A 20,947-nucleotide genomic window follows, 5' to 3' on the forward strand; every position below is an offset into this window, starting at 1 on the left:
GGCTGGCTTTGAACCACGATCCTTACATCTCAGCCTCCTGGGTAGCTAGGATTACAGGCATGATCCCCTGGCTCCTGGCTTCCATGTCTCATCTTAAAGATGATTTTTCTTTGCCAAGCCTTCTCAGATCTCTAATTCTGTGTGTCCTTCTAGACTGTGCTGTTTCTCAGTTCACCATGCATGTGCCTTCAGTACAATTTTTCATTCTCAAATATGGCATTCTAAACTATGATCAGTGAGGGTGAGTCATGTGACTTTTGTATACATACAATGAAGCACCTACTTTCTAATATCATTAATCCACTCATTTATTATAGATGTATTATTATTCTTGTTATATTCATCATCTGTCACCTTTAATACAGTTTCCTTTAAAACCAGTTGCACAGGTAAGTCCTCAGTGGTAGAGTTTAACCAGCACAATAGACTGGAGAAGAAATGAAGCTGCATATGCCAATATCATTCCCGATGAGTTTAGCATTCTTCTGGAGCTAACCAAGCGAATCAGTCAGAAAGGTCGGTCTCCCTGCTTGGCGATGGGACCAGGGCCACGAGTGGTGACATTTTGAAATAGATGAAATCAAACGGCAGAGAATAATCACTAGCTGTGATTCTGTGCTGGCAGGAGGAAGAATGGTTAATGAGCCAGCTCCACAACATTATATTTTGCGGGACTCTCTCTTATAATGTAGGCGCTTTTATTTTACTTAATGTGATTTTGCTGTATCTATCTGCTTCATCTTGGATGCTATTGTACTTTATTTCATTATATTTGCTTTCTTACTTTTATTTACTATTTTATGTCATTTGTACACATTTATTTTATTTTCCTATGCTTTTTTTAGTCCTTTTTATTTGCTGTTCCGTGCCAGTCGTGAGGTTTGATAAGGTAAAACGCCTTAAACTTCAGATCTAAGACTGTAGATGGAGCGCTAAGGGTGAGCGTGCTCACTCAGCCCCGTGGACCCTCGGCCGGATCTGAGTGGGCCCGAGCTGGGGCGGAGCCCGGCTGGTCCGGCTGGAAGCGCGGCACTGCCCAGCCCGACTGGCCATGGCGAGCCCAAGCCCTGGCTTATTGCCCCCAGGCGCGCCCCTCTGATCGCTTCTTTCGTGAGCCCGTTGAGAAATCACAGAAAGCGCCCCGGCTGGCACCCACGAAACAGGTTGCTAGGATCACCACCCTCCACGGCAGGGCGCGGGCGGCTCCCGCCTGTAATCCCGGCTACCCAGAAGGCTGAGATCCGAGGATCCCCCTTGGAAGCCAGCCCGGGCAGGAAAGTATGAGACTCTTATCTCCAATTAACCACCCAAAAGCCGGATGTGGAGGTGTGGTTAAATGGTAGAGCGCTAGCCTTGAGCAACAAACGGCTCAGAGACGCGCTCAGGTCCTGAGTTCAAGCCCCAGGACCCACATGCCTGGACACGTGCGCACACGCGCGCGCCCACAGACTTTGCTCCTTCTGTCACAACTGTCCATAACAACCCTCCAAAGAGTGAGGGAGAAGGGTGATCGGGGATCTTTGGACTTCTTAGAACGTGGGCTTCCAAGGTGTGCTGGGCCGGTGTTTTTGTATATAGTATTGAAAGGCCAGGCCGTTTGCTGCGCGCACACAGCTGTGTGCCTTGGTGGGTCAGACCAGAGCCAGGACAGGATGGGCAGTCTCCCCTGTGGCCGGGGTCCGGTGCGCGCTGTGAAAATGCTACAGCCAACAATCCTTGACCCACTGTCAGCCGAAGTCCTTACTTTACAGCAGGTTTTACTTTTGGAATTACACAGTGGGCTTGCAAATATGCACGATGTCATGCACCTCGAGTACCACGCAGAGTCTCCAAGGCCCTCCCATAGCTTACTGACCGGCAGTCGCTAATCTTCTACTGCCTTTTCCGGATATCATGGAGATGGAAATCACGGAGTCATTCTGCACGTAGGCCTTCTGAATTGGTTGCTTTCACTTTTTTGTTTTTGCATTTATGGTTTCGCCAGTCCTGGGGCTTCCACTCGGGGCCTGGACACTGGCCCTGAGCTGCTTTTGCGCCACTTGAGCCACAGTTCCACTTCTGACTTCTTTTGGTGATTCATTAGAGATAAGAGTCTCACAGACTTTCCGGCCCAGGCTGGCTTTGAACCATGATCCTCAGCCTCCTAAGTAGCTAGGATTACAGGTGTGAGCCAGCAGAGCCGGGCTTAGGCAAATAAGGTTTTAAAACATTAAAAAGTGAGTTTTTCAAATTAGTTCTTCTTTTCTTATACTATTTGGCCTAGGTTCTTACATTTGTCTACTAAGCTCCTTGAATATTTATTTGAGTTTTAGCTTGCCAATTCATATATATATATATATATATATATATATATATATATATGTATATATATATATATGAATGCGGCTTGGATTTTTATAGGAATTGTCCTTGCTTATAGTTTCATTGTATCATACAGCAATTTAATGTAATTGTCCTAGGTTCTATACACTACATTCTAAAGTTATTTAGAGCAGAGAAATTGACTCCTTACCTGATACTGAGTTCTCTGACAGGAGAAGCTGTCCCTTTTTCTTTGTTTTTAAAAAAAAATTTTTTTATTGTGAAAATACCGTACAGAGGGGTTACAATTACATGAGCAAGGTAATGAGTACATTTCTTATCAAGCATTGTTGCCTTGTCCCTTTTTCTTAAAAATAAAAAATGTCTTCAGAAGCTTTGAAATATCCTCATAAGTCTTTGGCAAAAGCAGATAACTTAAATCCTATTTAATGTGTAGAAATCTTTAAAACAAAGCTGGGTGCCAGTAGCTCATGCCTGTAATCCTAGCTACTCAGGAGGCTGATATCTGAGGATCACAGTTCAAAGCTAGCCTGGGCAAGAAAATCCAGGAGACTCTTATCTCCAGTTAACACCAAAAAGCCAGAAGTGGAGCTGTGGACTCTAGAAATACATTGTTATTTTAATCAATTACTCAGATAAGGGCAAGATCAGTTCGGCTTCATAATAGGTGCAAGACAGGCTAGAGAAACGCTATTCCACTGTGTGTGTGTGTGTGTGTGTGTGTGTGTGAGTACTGGGCCTTAAACTCAGGGCCTGCTGCTGTTTCTGAGCCTTTTCATTCCAAATTGGCACTCTACCACTTGAGCCACAGATCTATTTCCAGATTTTTGCTGGTTAATTGTAGATTAGCATCTTATGGATCTTTCTATCTGGACTTTGAAACTTGATCATCATATCTCCGTCATCTGAGTAGCTAGAATTACAGACCTGAGATACCAGCACCCACTCCACAGAAATGCTACTCTTTATTTTCTAATTTGTACTGGAAAATTTCAAAAAGCTGCTATCTTATTTTGTGTGTGTGTTTTTTTAACTGCTTATTGTTTTCTAGCCAAATTGATTTTTTTTAATCCAAAACTAAGAAACATGGCAATAAACACTAGATTCTTTTTCCCCCCTAGGAGTTCAGAGAAGTTTCAAGAACTGAATATTAGCATCTTTTAAAATGGCTTAAAAATAGAAACATGCAGGTGGTTGGGCAATGGTCATGATTCATGAACTATTCACAAACAGCAGGAAAATAATAGTTACTGTGCTCATGGCATCTCTTTGGCGAAGGAAGAAGAAAGCGCTGCAATGTGGAATGATTCTCTGGCCAAAAATAAATGGGTATCACTTTTCGTTTTTAATTGCCACATCTGTTTTTTCCAGTTAGTCATGGCATTAACACAATAGGACATGACTTTAATGGCCAGTAGACATAATATGAAGTATTTTCAGCTCACTAAAGGGTTGCCAAGGGACTCTCCTACATGGACCCAGCAAAGCTCCAAATGTCGGTTCATGCATAGCACTCTCACCCCTGCCCATGACACGACTCTAATTACGGCCTTTGCCCTGAAATTTCCCTTCAAAAGCTGCTGCTATGAGTGCTGTGAAGATTCTCTGGCCAAATTTCTGATTATTTATGGCAAGAGAGATCCATCTGGGTTAGTGTCCCCTGGACAATCTTCTGACACTGAAAATAAAACCCCACTTTTCCTTTAAAATTCACAAAGGCGTCACTGCCATAAAATAGGCAATCTCCCCCTGGCTATTTTTAACTTATAGATTTTAAATAACTTGCCAAAAACATTATATTTGGGAACAGTTCTTTTTTTTAACATTCCTAATTGGATACTCTCTAAGTCCCTTTACCCACAAACTTCATTCTGCTAACATATATATCTATATATGTATATTACATACGATATGTATAATATATATTCCAAATATATATAATACATATACAATAAAATAAGATATAAAATAAAATATACAAAATAAATCTGTCTCATATATTATATTGTGATATCTAACAAATATTATATTTTACTATTTATTATATGTATTATATGTATATAATATTTACATAATAATAATGTGTGCATACACACATACATGTATGTGTATGTGTGCTAATATTAGGGTCTGAACTGAGGGTTAGGTGCTGTCCCTTTTTCAGCTCAAGACTGGTACTCTACCACTTGAGCTCTGTTTCCAATTTTTTGGTGGTTAATTGGAAATAAGAATCTCTTAAACTTTACTGCTTAGATTGGCTTTGAGCTTTGATCCTCGGTTCTCAGCCTCTTGAATAGCTAGGATTATAGGCATGTGCCACTGACCCCTGGCTCATTCTGTTAATATTTATATGCATAAGTCTCTAAAAAATTGCATATTATAATATTATTCTTAACAGGATCAATATGCCACCAAGTGTTAAAACAAATAATCCAACCCAAGTTGTAACCAATAAACATTAGATTAGTCACTACACTTTTTTTTTTAGCTTCTTAGCTTCTTGATGAAAGAAGTCATTATGTCTGGGTTCAGTATTACTATTTTTTAGTATTGTCTATTTCAGGAGTTACTTCATTATGAGACACTTAGCCATAGAATGCAAACCAGTGATCCTGTGTCCCAGTTCTAGTTTCTCTCCATTATTTGTGGATCTCGAAAGATCAGAAACTCCAAATCTCCAATTTCTTCAGTAGGTGCAAAATAATGGAAACTTGGTTCATAGCAATTTGAGATTCTGATGAAATAAATATAAAGCATTAGTTGTGATTAATTGAATTTGTAAACTGCCTTTGTCAGATTCTACTTGAACATAGTGATTTGTTATTGGAGATCGCATCCGCTTCCACATTAACTCATAAAGCTGAAGCCAGTAGCTCATGCCTGTAATCCTAGCTACTCAGGAGGCTGAGATCTGAGAATCACAGTTCAAAGCCAGCCTGGGTAGGAAAGTCTGTGAGACTATTATCTCCACTTAATCAGCAGAGTCTTAAAACCTCCTTCTTCCTCACAATTTAAACATCTCTTAGTCAAATCTAGTTAACTGTGTGTCAGGACTTACATTTACAGGGAAATGGAGTCTGAATTGCAACACCCTAGAACCAACCCTTTTCCCTTCTGACTTTGCTATGAATTCTATAGCCAAGAAAACATGAAAGAACTATATTCCATTCTTTTTCATTTTGTAATCTAAGGATATATGGTAGTAGACTGGGAAGTACCTAGGAACCAGAGGTATAGCTCAGTGGTAGAGCACTTGCCTATCATATGCAAGGCTGTGGGTTCAATCCCCACTACCAAAAAACATCATTAACTACATAAACTTACTTAATGTTGAGTATCCTGAACTTTGTGTGTGGGGGGGTATATAGGGGAGAAGGAGGAGGCATTCCTTGGGCTTGATCTCAGGGCCTGGACACTATCCATGAGCTTTTTTGCTGAAGGCCGGTGCTCTACCACTTGAGCCACAGCTCTACTTCTAGCTTTTTTGGCAGCTAATTGGAGACAAGAGTCTCATAGACTTTCCTGCCCTGGCTAGATTTGAACTGCTATTCTCAGATCTCTGCCACCTGAGTAGCTATGGTGTTCAGCCAGGGCCCTGAACTTTTATTATGATTTTTGTGAGACCTATCAAAACCCTTTATCACATACTTTTGAAAACAAAGGAGCTATTTTCCATTCATTTCTGCAGTGTACAGTATAGACATCAAAATAAACTAAATACAATGGCCAGGCAGCAATGACTCACATCTGTACCCTTGGTTACTCAGGAGGCTGAGATCTGAGAATCTGGTTCAAAGCCAGCCTAACTAGGCAAGTCCATAAGACCCTTATTTCCAATTACCCACCCAAAAGCCAGAAGTAGAGCTGTGGCTTGAGTGGTAGAGCCCTAGCCTTGAGCACAAAAGCTTAGAAACAGTGCTCAGGCCCTGAGTTCAAGCCTCAGGATTGGCGTTTGCGATGTGCGTGTGCATGCACACACACACACACACACACACACACAGTATTAGTTTTAAGAGATACAGTAAGTCATTTTCTGTGTTGTTAATATATGTTATAAAGATGTTAACATATATAGGAAATGATCCCCCCTCCCTCAGGCTTCTAAGATTTATATAGCTCTCATTTTTATGGGCCTAGCTTAATCTGGACCATATGGGGGCTCTGTGGAAGCTGTAGGAAAACTACAGGTAGTAAATGCTGACAGCCTAAGGCTGCCTATCCTGTCCTTCTCACCAAAAGTAAATCTTCAAGGAGCTGCATGCCTCTTGAGTCTGACATGTCGAACTGAATTCCCTACTGTGGTGCTCCTGTGGTTCACACTCAACATCAGACAATGACTCAATTTTTGCTTTCCTAGTCATTGGTTTCTCTTATGTACACACACACACACACACACACACACACACACACACACACAGATGTTAATTATTCAAGTTGGATTTAAAGCTAATATAACAAGATGTTTTTAGTAGATTTCCTGTTATACATGTTCACAGATTCCCCCCCCCCTTCCCTCCTCTGGTAACTAAATTATCTCCTTAGGCTGTTTATGTCACTTTAAATAAAAATATCTTCTGAATATTCATGATAGAATTTTTCTACATTAATGTGTCCACTCAAGTGTTTCATTAATTTGTTTAGCAACTGCATTGTATAACTTGCAAGTTTCCAGTTTAACAATCTCATCATGGATTTGCCTAGTTAACCAATCCTAATGTTGTTTCATAAAAATACAGTGTAATCCCTATGACCTGAAATAGATGCTAGAAAATAGTTTTCTTTTAGTTCTTCAATTGCAGGATGAAGAAGATTAGGCCAAAGCAAAACAAAAGGTAACGTCTCAGAGATAAACTGCTTCAGAATAGTCTGAAAATTAAAAAACAAACAAAAACATGTTAGGACCACCAGGCACTGGTAGCTCATACCTGTAATCCTAGTGACTCAGGAGATTGACATCTGAGGATCATGGCTTGAAGCCAGCCTGGGCAGAAAAAATTGTGAGGCTCTTGTCTCCAAAGAACCACCACAAAGCTGGAAGTGGCACTGTGATTCACGGCTCATGGGGTAGAGCTCCTAAGGAGCCTGCAGTGTCCTGTATCTTTTGGTGAGGTTTATCACCAATGTAACCGGGTGGCTTTGTGTTTGGATGTTACCTGTTCATTCTCTGAGTGCACTGGGAAGTTTGTGAGCATCATTTACACAGAGGTGAATGACAATCAGGTGTCTAGTATGCAGTGAAGATTTTCTCATTTAATTAACTATGAAAATAATCACCATAGATAATTTACTAAAGGAAAAGTGGCATTGTCTTTCCTTTCTCTGTGTCACATGCAAACACATGTACACACACACACACACACACACACACACACACAGAGGCCATAATCTACCTGTTCCAATCTTACCTTCATGGAGTTCTGGAGGAGTTTGAGTGAGTAGATGTTTACTGAGACTCTACCAAATACCTGGTGCTTTGTATGTGTTATCTCATTTAATCTTTCGATAAGTATTAACAATGTTGTTGTCCTTTTACAGATGATGAAACACAATCAACAGAAAAATAAGCACATAACTCTAGTAAAGCTGGGATTTGAAATAAATCTGTCTCATTCGATAAACAGGTTTTCCTTATCAGCCTATTCTGTCTTTTAAGAAATAGTATCTCTCATTTTATAGACAAGGGAGCTGAAGATGAGAGATACTAATGCTATATGAGCGATTGGTGTTCATAACCTAATATTTTGTTATTTTGGTCTTGGGGCTTGAACTCAGGGCCTGAGCTCAGCCTTGAGCTTTTTTATTCAAAGCTAGTATTCTACTACTTGAGCCACCGCTCCACGTTCAACTGCTCGTTCATTGCCAGTAAGAGTCTCATGTATTTCCTTGCCTAGTCTGCTTCAAACTGCAGCCTTCAGAGCTCAGTCTCTTGAGTAGGAAGGATTACAGGCATGAGGCACAATGCCCAGCATGACTAAAATTTTTATTTTGAGTCTTGCTGGAAATAACCTAAGAATGATGCTTCCTACGGCCTCCAGCGTGGAGGCCTATCACGATGCCTCTAGCACACCCAAAGACTAGAATTTTAAGAAGGATGCTGGTATCTTTGTGGGGAAGAGAGCTGACGATAGCAGACACAAATGCACAATGCTGGTGGCTGGCGGTGACATGAAGCACGGTGGGGAGGGTGCTTGCTCTTCCTGGTTCTCCCGGAATCCTCTCCTAGGGCTTCAGATTTGCTCCCATCCTTACCCGAGTCACTGTAGTTCAAAAAGCATTCTGATATTGGAAGTCACTTCTAGGACATACTGTTTGAAATACTTACCTGTTTGTGAATGGGGGGGGGGGGGTAGAGAGAGAGAGAGAGAGAGAATTCTGAAGATCACTGTTGAAAGCCAGCCCAGGCAGGAAAGTCCTTGAGACTTTTATCTCCAATGAACCACCAGAAAACCGGAAGTGAAGCTGTGGCTCAAGTGGTAGAGTGCTATCCTTGAGCAAAAAAAGCTCAGGGACATTGCCCACCCCCACCCCCAGAACCAACACATATACACACACACACACACACACACACACACACACACACACACACACAATCCTGAAACTAAGAGACAAGTTTGGAGAAAGGGATTGAGAGCATGTAATGAAAAACTAAGCTTAGTATCAGAATTCTTTTCTGTTAGTCAAGGTTTAAATTTAGCTAACTCTAATCCTATAAAGTTTCATGCTTGAAGGTGTTTCATTAAACAAAACTCACCTGATGAAGAGAAGCTTAACTAAATCTATTATTTGAAATGCTAATTGTTCTAATTTTCACTATTCAAAAGGGTCATTCTTAATCAGCAGAGAAAAATAGCTGTATTCCTGTGATGGTGAGTGAAGTGGGCATTTTTGTTCATCATATAAAGATAAACTGAATTTATTCTTTAAGAAGGGACCTGTCCAACATGGTTTCTAACTTAAAAATAAAGAGGTGTAATTCATCATTCTCTTGGTTAATTTTTGTTTTAAAAAATGTTACAGTATGGGGCTGGGAAGGTGGCTCAGTGGTAGAGCACTTGCCTTGCATGCCTGAGGCCCTGGGTTCAATTCCTCAGCACCACATAAGCAGAAAAAAAAAAGCCGGAAGTGGCGCTGTGGCTCAAGTGGTAGCCTTGAGCCCAGGCCCAGAGTTCAGGCCCCACGACCAGACCCCCCCCAAAAAAATGTTACAGTAGCTGGGCACAGGTGGCTCTATAATCCTAGCTCCTCAGGAGGCTGAAATCTGAAGATCAACATTTGAAGCAGACACAGGCAAAGAAATCCAAAAGACTCTTATCTCCAAGAAGCTAGCAAAAAGCCATTAGTGGAGGTGTGGCTCTTATGGTGAAGCACCAGCCTTGAGAGGAAAAAGCCAAGCAAGAGTGTGAGGCCCTAAGTTCAAGCCCCAGTTTTAAACTCAGGGCTAGGTATTACCTCAACTTTTTCACTTGAGCTACCACTTGAGCCATGCTTCTACTCCCAGCTTTCCAGTTGTTAATTAGAAAATGGAAATTACCATCTCAGACAGGCTCCAGTGGCTTTATGCTGAGATCTGGAGGATAGCAGTTCGAAGCCAGCCCAGGCAGAAAAGTCAGTGAGACTCATCTCAATTAACCAACAACAACAACAACAAAAAACTAGAAGCAGAGCTGTGGCTCTAGAAGCAGAGCACTAGCCTTGAGCAACAAAGCTCAAGGACAGCTTCTGGGCTCTCAGTTCAAGTCCCAGGACCAGTACCAAAGTAATTAATTAATTAATTGTCTTACCTCTCTCTCTCTCTCTCTCTCTCTCTCTCTCTCTCTCTCTCTCTCTCTCTCTCTCTCTCTCTCTCTCTCTCTCTCTCTCACACACACACACACACACACACACACACACACACACGTGCGCGTACAATCCATATCAGATCCTAATGGTTTCTATACTGAAAACTCGCCGATGTTTCCTCATTATATTTTAATGAAAGCGAAATGCCTTCAAGGAATGCTGGAGGCAGTGTGCACTTTAGACTGTTACTTCTCCAAAGCTGACCTATTTTCTAGGCTGAATTCTTCACCCTGGTATGTCTTTTTTCCCTCCATCTCTAACTAACTCCTTCCTTGAGGTCTCAGTTTAAATTTGATCAAAAGGCACACACTGACCGTCAGGTGTTTAGACTTAAGTCCAGCCAAGCCTCCAACCCTAGCTGTGTGCTTGGATCCTGACGGAATGGCCACCCTTTGGGGAGGACTCTCTGTCTGGCCTGCTGGGTATCTCTCTCCCTGTTTCATTTTTGTTGTAGGACTTGAACTCTAGCACTCTGCTACTTCCGGTTTTCTGGTGGATGTTTGGAGATAGTCTCACAGACTTTCTTACTGGATTTGAACCGTGATCCTCACTTCTCAACCTCTGGAGCAGTGAGAAGAACACACGCTGGGTAGCCCCCTTTTCCAGGCTCCCGCACTTGCCAACCTCCCAAACTAGCTAACATTGTTTTATTAATTATGAACAAATCTCATAATTAAGTTGTTTTCACTTTAAATTTCAAGAATGTAAATGAATTCTCCAGGGCATCAGAAACTTGTGAATTTCATGATTTTTCTATCAGCCAAAAAAGTATTTGCAAGCTAAATAAAATAGTCAGATTTAGAAAATAACATTATCGTCTACTGAAGGAGAAGCTTAGAGAAATGACAATAGTGTCCAGAAACAGTTATTTTAAAAAAATGTCTCACTGTAAAAATACTTCAATCTTAGTTTTAAAAAATCCATTGGAAATTACACACAATAATCTCATTCACTTGCTACTCTTTTCTTTTCTTTTCCTTTCTTTTTTTTTCTTTTTTCTTTCTTTTTTTCTTTTTTCGTCCTGGTCCTGGGGCTTGAACTCAGGGCCTGAGCCTACTTAGGTTTTTCACTCAAGGCTGGTGCTCTAACCATTTGAGCCACACCTAGACCTCCAACTTTTTTTTTGCTGATTAACTAGAGATTAGAGTCTCTTGAATTTGTCTTCCTGGGCTGGCTTTGAACCACAGTCCTCAGATCTCAGCTCCCTACAAAGCTAAGATTACAGGCATGAGCCACTGGCTTCTGGTCATTCACTTTCTTGGGTTTTTCTTTGTTCTTGTTGTTTGTTTTTACTTATTTCAATCTATTCTTTTCCTCCTGTCATTGATAAAGTATTGACTCTCAAATTTCCCCTGACCTCTTTCCTTCTTTCCAGGAGATGCAAGATGTTAAGGTTTCATGTGTCCTAATACCACACTTTTTCTTCAAGCTCAATTTCGTCCTCATTTTCTGATGCTTTTCAGTGCTGCTACGTGAACTCATTTTTGTGTGCCTTCTTCCCCTGTTCATGACATCTAACTAGCAAATACTGTTGCACATTTATATTTTCTTCAAGTTCCTTTCACATTATCGTCTTTCTTCTCATCTGACCATAGCCAGGCTACTTCCCATCTTTCAGCCCGCTTCATGGCTAAAGCAATTCTCCTCCAATCTTTCTCTGTCTTGATTTTTTCATGTCAATACTTGTGTGATGATTGTGGAAAGCAAGCCCAGTTTCCAATCAATTGTGCAATTTGAGCTGTAATGGAAAGTATAAATAAATGATGAAAAACACAGGCAGAGTTGTATTCACTTCACTGCTTTTATGGACCATAGCTTTTGAGTGGTTTTAGAGTTTACTTAAGCAAATATTTCTTGATAAAGGGGCCAGCCAGATCTGACCATTTTTTGCTCTCTTTGTTTTTTTTTTAAAAAATTAATCCCCCACAAAATCCAAGCAGTGCTTCACACCAAGTATTTACATTGAGAAGAAAGACATTGTTAACATCCAGATGCTTTCCTTGAACCATGCCTCCAGCCTGACTATTTGTCGACTAAGGGAAGATCCTATCTTGCTGACTTTTCTGCCTGGGTTGGCTTCAAATTTTAATCCTCTGGACCTCAGCTTTCTTGTTTTATGTTTGTTTGTGGCAGTAATGGGGTTTGAACTCAGGGCCTAAGTATTGTTCCTTAACTTTTTCTCTGAAAGGCTGGAGCTCTAAGACTTGAGCCACACTCCACTTCTGGCTTTTGGGTGGTTTTGGAGACAAGGGTATCATGGAATTTCCTGCCAGGGTTGGCTTTGGCGATCCTCAGATCTTGGCCTCCTGAATAGCTTCTGTCTTTAATATTTTAATTATTCTGGAGGTTACAAGCTAACTTGTCTTGGAGAGTTTAATTTGCCTTTCCTTTGAGTCAGTAAGTAGTAAAATTACCATCTTTACTCTTTCATTTTTTTTTGCATTCTGATATCTTCTTTTGTGAAGAGTTTTGTTAAACATTTCTGGATATAATTCACACACACACACACACACACACACACACACACACACACACGACATCTTCTCCCAGACTAGATTTCCATTTCACTCTTGATTTTGTCTTTTGATGAAGAAAACTTGCAAATTTTAATGTACTTTAATACACTGATTTTTAAGAAGCTTATATAATTACTGTAGAAACCATAATTACAATAGACACAAAATAAATAGAATACCCTAACCATGAATGTTTTGAATAGGTGACTTTAGAGTCACCTGTACAAATGTTAGTTTTTTTAAATAAAAATAACTAAAACAACAACAACAACAAAAACTCCCAAATACATTTAAGTTGGGTGCTGATGGTTCATGTTTATTATCCTAGCTACCTGGGAGGCTGAGATTTGAAGATTACAGTTTGAAGCCAGCTGGGGGGAAAAAATCCAGGAGATTCTTATCTCTAACTCATCACCAAAAAACCTGGAAGTAGAGCTATGCTCAAGTGGTAGAACACCAGCCTTGAGAAAAAAGCTAATGGAGATATCCCAGGCCCTGAATTCAAGCCCCAGTACTGGCAAAAGAACAAACAAATGGACCACATTTATAGGACTTTACATGTAAAAGAGAAGATATAAAGGGTATAAATGTTTACTCCAAGTTACGTATCTTTCTTGAACTGGAGGTAATATTAACAAAATAAATCTGTGAGATTTCTATTTAGAAACAAATATTGTTGTTTTTATTTTGGACACATTGAATCTAAGGTATTTGGGTGTTTTTGAAACATCTAAGTGGAAATCATCAATAAGCCTCAGACTTTAATAAAATAGGCCTCAGACTATAAAAATCAGTTGAAATTACTGAGCAGGAGACTACATAGACAAGAACATGATGTCGGGGAAAAGCCTTAACGCATGGCGCCCACTAATGGTTAGATGGGGATATTGCAAACCCATATCTCAGATAACACCTGCTAAAAATGACCTGCTATCTCCTCATCCATCACCTCATGTTTGAGGCATTTGATGCAGATATCTCTGTACTCTGTTTATGTCACCCTGCCTTCCTTCAGTGGACTTTGTCATTCTGATGGTATTTGCCAGACTCTTGAGTCCACTCTAAGCCAAACCTTAGAGCCAATAAACAACTACCTTTTTGTTGTTTGTTTGTTGTTTTTGTACCAATCCTGGGACTTCAACTCAGGGTCTGGGTGCTGTTCCTAAGTTTGTTTTGCTCAAGGATTGTCCTCTACCACTTGAGCCACAGCCCCACTTCAGGCTGGTTTTTTTGTTGTTGTTTTGTTTTTTGCTTAATTGGAGAAAAGAGTTTCACAAACTTTCCTGCCCAAGCTGGCTTTGAACCAAGATCCTCAGATCTCAGCCTCTTGAGTAATTTGGCATGAGCCTCCAGGCCCCAGCAGTATAGCAATCATTTGAGAATTCTCATCTTGGCAATATGCTATTCTAATTCTGCAACACTATTTTAACTTTCTAGAACATCTCTGAATGTTAAGCAAGCCAAAAACTGAATTCCAAGATATAATATCTCAAATGACCCAAAACTTATGGGATGGAACTCGGCCTGGACATAATTTCTTTCATTTTACTGAAATGGAATTTAGACATAAATACTTTTTTTATGCCCTATCATGAAATAGAAAACTTGACATGGTATTTGACATTAGCTATGATTTTAAGAAATATTTTCTTGTCAGATTTTACTAATGTGTACATAGTGGTAAGAAATACCCAGGAGGAAATATTGGCTTATACTAATCAAGTTTGTGGTAAACCTGACAGGAAATAATTGAAGTATAAATCATAGCAATGATGAGAAAAATACAAACTCCAATGAGCATGTCCATCCATGCTTAATTTTTCAGTATTTGAGACAGAGTGTTGAAACTAGAATGGATTGGTAGGGAAATAAGAGTTTTCCGACAATTTATTAGAGCATCATCTCCTCCCAAAAGGAATTATTAAATTGTTACATAGGTTGTATTGGACTATACTTATGTCATGACAATATTACATTTTGATGGAAGTCATTCAACATACAAGAAAGATAAGCCTGGGCTGGGAAGGTGGCTCAGTGGTAGAGCGCTTGCCTTGCATGCATGAGGCCCTGGGTTCGATTCCTCAGCACCACATAAGCAAAGAGAAAAAAGCCGGAAGTGGTGCTGTGGCTCAAGTGGTAGAGCGCTAGCCTTGAGCTGAAGAGCTGAGGGACAGCGCCCAGGCCCAGAGTTCAGGCCCCATGACCGGACCCAAAAATGAAAGAAAGAAAGAAAGAAAGATAAGCCTGTGCCCATGGCTCACACCTATAATCCTTGTTACTCAGGAATCTGAGATCTGGGAGGATTGTGGTTTGAACCCAGCCCAAGCAGGAAAGTCTGAGAGACACTCATCTCCGACTAAACAGCAAAATGGTGGAAGTGGAGGTTTGGCTCAAGTGGTAGAACACCAGCTCTGAGCAAAAAAGGAAGGTAAGGATAATGCCCAGGCCCTGAGTTCAAGCCTTTGTAACAATACGCACACACGCACGTGCACACACACACACACACACACACACACACACACACACACACACACACACACACACACACACACAAATGGAGGGGACCTGGAAGACTGTTATGGAATAACAATAGAAAATTAGTTGGTTAGGAGTCAGGAGAATTGTTATTTTCAGGTATGCAGCTATCTCACTATTTGATCCTAGGCCAAGTGGTCACTTCATCTCTTGAATTCATTTGGTTCCTCTGGTACATATGGATTTGCAGCACCTGAGATCTCTTCCATCATTCAGCTTCTGTGAAGCCTTAGGCTGAAACAACGGAAGTAAACACATTTTGAAAGATATAAGAATCAATACAAAGACAAGGTAAAATGCTGATGGGGCTTTGCTGTGAGGCATAGGGCCAGCATAGTCTGGATGCTGATACCAGGGTTTAAACTCAGGGCCTAGCACTAGTGTGGCTTGCTTGCTTGACTGGCGCTCTACCACTTCACCATGTGTAGAGCAAAGCTTTTACTGATTATTTTGGAGATGGAGTGCCACATACTTTTTCTGCCTGAGCCGGTCTCACCTCAGAATCCTGCAGCTCTCAGCCTCCTGGATAGCTAGGATTTTAGAGACATGAGCCAAATGGTGCCTTGCAAAACTTGATTCTTTGAACTCCCTCTTGAAATATAAATACAGGTTATATAATTGTAACCGTTCTTCATATCACCTTTATAAGAACAATAAAAATTCATAAAAGAAATCTAGTAAAAATAGTTTACGTAGCATTTTTACATGTTTAAGCTTCTGAAAGGATCAAAGAAACCCCATCCATCCTCACAGACCATCTTTCTTCGTGTCTTTTTCCAGCCCATTAAGAAACAGGAGCCCATGGTTCATGCCTGTAATCCTAGCTTATCAAGAGACTGACATCTGAGGATCGAAGCTCAAAGCCACCCTGAACAGGAAAGAATTGAGACGCTTACATCCAATTAATCACCAAGAATCTGGAAGTGGAGCTGTGGTTCAAGTGGGATAGGATAACGTCGAGTGGAAAAAGCTATGGGACAGCGCCCAGGTGCCCCAGTATCGAGAGAGAGAGAGAGAGAGAGAGAGAGAGAGAGAGAGAGAGACAGACAGACAGACAGACAGACAGACAGACAGACAGACAGACAGACAGACAGACAGACAGACAGACAGAGACAGAGACAGAGAGAGACAGAGAGAACAACTATATTCCTTATAATATAAAATCAATAACAGGATCAGATTTTATTTCCTTATGTTTGCACATGTACACATTCATCTGAAAATTCTCTGCTCACAATGTTAATTCTAAGGACATGGAAGTTTACAAGATAATAAATAAAATACAAGGCCAGGCATGGTGGCTCATGCCTGTAATCCCAGGTATTCATGAGGCATAGAGAAGAGGATTGCAGCTCCAGACAAACCTGGGAAAGAGTGAGTGAGACATTCTATTTTGAAGAACAAGCTGGGCCTGGTGGTTCATACCTGTAAACCCAGTGCTGGGGAGGGCAAGGCAGGAGGACTGGGAGTTTCAGGTCCACTCAGGGTTAGGGATTAGCTCAGTGGTACAGCAATTGAGCAGTGTGTAGAAGGCTGTGGGTTTCGTGTCCAACAGTGGAAATGGGTTTACTTATCTTTCTAGTTTCTTTCCCTGAAAAGTAGTCTTAGTTAGTGCTTTTTTCCTCTATTCTGTTTACATACATAGCAATTGTGTACATGTGTCTGATTTTGCTCCTTTCTCACTTAAAAAGTTGCATACTGGCCAGGCACCTGTGCTTCATGCCTATAATCCTAGCTATTCAGGAGGCAGAGATCTGAGGATCATGGTTCAAAGCTAGCCAGGGCAGGAAAGCCTATGAGACTCTTATCTCCAATAAATCACCCAAAAGCCAGAAATGGAGCTGAAGCTCAAGTGGTAGACCACTAATCTTGAGCAAAAGAAGCTAGGAACAGTGCCCAGGCCCTGAGTTCAAGTTCCAGGACTGGCACACACAAGCACACGCACATGAAGCCTTCATAATAAATGCATCCTTGTGCCTCTGATCCCCCCCCCCACACACACATTTTTGTAAAACATTTGCCATTTTGGCACTGTGTGATGTTTTATCACATGGTCCCATTATAGCAAGCAGAGAAAGCGTGGTCTAACTCTCTGCAGCGGTGACTGCCCTTCTGAGGAGGAAATTAAATCCTATGTAGCAATGGTAATTTTAAAGTAAATTGTGATGGGGTGGCACCGTGCTGACCCTCAGCAGCAATCTCCTGGCTCTGTCTCGGAGCTTTCTATTGGCATTTGATGCCTTCAATATCCCAAAGAAGGCATTATATAAAAGTGCTTTTAAAGAAACTTGTTGAATTCAATTAAACTGAAGAAGGAAATTGGACTGTTCTGATTTCGCCTCTCTTTGGCTTTCATTTCCAACTGACAGGAGGAAGAAAGGAGCAGAGATTTTTTTTTAATTAAGTAATAAACAGATGGGGAGAAAGGGACTATGAGACCGGGGTGTCCAGCCATCCATTCATGCAACCCACATCACTGAGCTCCCGCCAGGCCCTGCCAGCCTCCAGGCCCTGGGGATGGCATGACTTGAAAGGTCAAGTTCATGCTGCCTTGATTTCTGTCTGGGAGTCGCTCATTGAGTCAGTCACCTCAAACATTACCTCCCGCACACACTACTACTTTCCCTCCCTTCTCTCCCTCTTCCCACACACCTGTCCTTCAGAACTACGCAAAATACACACCAACTTGTTCTGTAAAAAAAAAACCAAAAACCATGGTTGCTTAGCCAGGTACCAGTGGCTCAGATCTGAGGATTATGGTTTATAGCCAACCAGGGCAAGAAATTCCTTAAGACTCTCCAAATAACTACTAATAACTCCAAATAACTACTTAAAAAGCCAGAAGTGGAAGTATGGCTCAAGTGGTAGAATGCCAGCCTTGAGCCAAAAAGCTCAGAAACAGCACCCAGGCTCTGAGTTCAAGCCCCAGGATATTCTCTCTCTGTCTGTCTGTCTGTCTGTCTGTCTGTCTGTCTGTCTGTCTGTCTGTCTGTCTGTCTGTCTGTCTGTCTGTCTCTCTCTCTCTCTCTCTCTCTCTCTCTCTCTCTCTCTCTCTCTCTCTCTCTCACACACACACACACACACACACACACACACACACACACACATACTACCCTCCAATCGCTCCTCACCCTATTTGTGGAAAAGTCAGGTATTTGTGACAGCACAAGGTCAATGTATTCTTACTCCATTACTTTTTAGTGAACTGAAATCATATAATATCAAATTAAACTAGACCATATAATGTAAGAAAGAACATAAAAACAAAGAGCATAATATGTGGCAGTAGTTCTCTTTCTACTCAACAATATTAGGTCACAAAATGAGCCAGTTCCTGGGCATTCCATATACCTGGGAGAAAAAATAGTTATGATTCAATACCGAATACAACCATGGTTTCATGGAACAATACTGTTCGCATAATTAGTGAAAATGGACAAAAACATACTTTTATTATTATGGTATTTTATTATGCATTTATTGTATTTTTTTTATTTGCTGCCTTATTGTCGTATGGAGTCACTCATTAGCCAGTAAGAAAATAAGACAGACAGAAAGGATCATGGTGGGAAAGAATTGAAGACAGAAGATATATACTAAGACCTTTAATTTCTCCTCCTTCCCTCTTTGGGTATTACGACACTTTAGAGACTGTTCCAGTAATAAAAGACTCTGAGCCTTAAAATACTGTTTTATTGTGAGAAGTAATGGGAAAAAAGAAACTATTCTTTTCTTATAATATCCAAAGACAAGTAAAGTATTAGGGCTGGCTTCCTTTAATTTCAAATACTAAGTCAGAGCCAGGTTCTGGTGGCTCATAGCTGTAATCCTAGCTACTCAGGAGGCTGAGATCTGAGGATCACATTCAAAGCCAGCCCAGGGAAGAAAAGTCTGTGAGACTCTGACTTCCAATAAACTACTCAGAAAAGCCAGATGTGGACCAGTGGGTCACATGATAGAGCACTAGCCTTGAGCAAAAGAATCTCAAGGACAGTGCCCAGGCCCTGAGTTCAAGACTCAGGACCGATAAACAAAACAAAATAAATACTAAGTCAGATATTTAATGTTTGAGATTATTCTCTGGCGACTTTCAGTTAGGATGATCTTTGGCCCATGTAACTCTGTGTGTGTGTGTGTGTGTGTGTGTGTGTGTGTGTGTGTGTGTGTGTGTGTGTGTGTGTTCTGGTCCTGGGGCTTTAACTCAGGGCCTGGATGCTGTCCCTGAGCTTTTTCACTCAATACTAGTGCTCTACCACTTGAGCCACAGCACCACTTCTGGCTTTTTCTGCTTATGTGGTACTGAGGAATCGGAATCAAACCCAGGGCCTCAGGCATGCAAGGCAAGCGCTCTACCACTGAGCCACCTTCCCAGCCCCTCCATGTAACTTTTAAACAAATCAAAATATACTACTAGAACAATAAATTAAAAACCACTCTCAATACTTTGAAGAATAATAGCTCCATACTATTCACCCTAACTGCATGCCAGTCTTTTCTCCTTTTGCAAAGTAGCTTCTACGTGTTGCACAAGAAAGTTTCCATTTGATCTGTCCACTTATGGGCACACTGCATCTTGATCAGTGTCACCCTTTCACCAGTCTCCCCGTCTCGCCCAGCCTCACCCATTTCTTCAAGCTTCCTGCTTTAATTTTCACATATACACTTTGAGCCACAGCTCCATTTCTAACTATTTGGTGGTTCCTTGGAGAAAAGGATCTTATTGACTTTCCTGCCTGGGCTGGCTCTCAGCCTTAATCCTCAGATCTCAACCTTCTGAGTAGCTAGGATCACAGATATGAGCCACCCCCCCCCCCCGTATGGTTCTTTTTGTGTGTTGGTGAGATGGCAGGGGACAGGGTCTCAAATTTGTGATCCTTTTGCCTCAGCCTCAGGAGGGCTGGGATGCCAGATGTGTACTATCACACCAAACGGTTGCAGATACTAGAATATAACGGAATCTGGAGGGACTGAGAGCATCTAGGAGACTTGCTTACAATTGGGGAGAGGGATAGCTCTTTCTTTGGGATTTCTCACAGACATGTGTGTTTAATTTGAGCTTTAGCCCCCCAGGAAACAGCATGAGTAGCAAAAAAAAAAAAAAAAAAAAGAATGAGTTTCTTTTGTAGTCACATAATCAATAGTTCCCATCATGGGGTACTCTGCTTCTGAGTTGAGTAGCTGCTGAGGTTCTCAGTCCTGTCATGTAGTAAATTAGACTTTACAAATGCCAAGTGAGGACTTAATGAGGCGGTGTGTGGCCAGTCCTTGGGTCTTTCTTGTTGTTTCTTACTGTAAACCTCTCCTCCCACACTTAGTAGAAGGGATAGGGCATACAGGCACAGGGCTACGGGCAGCCAACAAGAAGGATAAAGAAGTGTATATGGCCAGGTGCCATGGTTCACGCCTATAATCCTAGCTACTCAGGAGGCTGAGATCTGAGGATCGTGGTTCAAAGCCAGCCTGGGCAGGAAAGTCTGTGAGACTCTTATCTCCACCAGAAAACTGGAAGTGGTGCTGTGGCTCAAAGGAGTAGAGCACTAGCCTTGAGAAGAAAAGGTCAGGGACAGCTTCCAAGCCTTAAGTTCAAGCCCCATGACAGACAAAAACAGAAAAAAAAAACTAGGGAATTTGCTCACCTGGCTTATTATTCTCCATCCTCAGTCCCAAAAAGGCAACCATTAACTGAATGGATGACAGTTCTCAGGCCACATATGTCATACAGGAAATGGTTACCT

At 41.3% G+C, this 20,947-nt stretch overlaps 1 protein-coding gene across 1 annotated transcript in view; it reads right to left on the minus strand.

Moving 5' to 3' along the window:
* Positions 1-15,344: 15,344 nt before the first annotated feature.
* The window catches only part of LOC138839166 (dol-P-Glc:Glc(2)Man(9)GlcNAc(2)-PP-Dol alpha-1,2-glucosyltransferase), a 28,921-nt gene continuing 23,318 nt past the window's right edge, over positions 15,345-20,947 (minus strand). Inside the window, exon 3 of the mRNA XM_070038782.1 lies at positions 15,345-15,446. Within this exon, the coding sequence (XP_069894883.1) occupies positions 15,369-15,446 (78 nt within the window). The 3' untranslated portion in view covers positions 15,345-15,368. The remainder of the gene's footprint in view (positions 15,447-20,947) is intronic.

Source organism: Dipodomys merriami, unplaced genomic scaffold (genome assembly GCF_024711535.1).
Source record: "Dipodomys merriami isolate MVZ:Mamm:240054 unplaced genomic scaffold, mDipMer1.0.p SCAF_10, whole genome shotgun sequence".
Lineage (NCBI taxonomy): Eukaryota > Metazoa > Chordata > Mammalia > Rodentia > Heteromyidae > Dipodomys > Dipodomys merriami.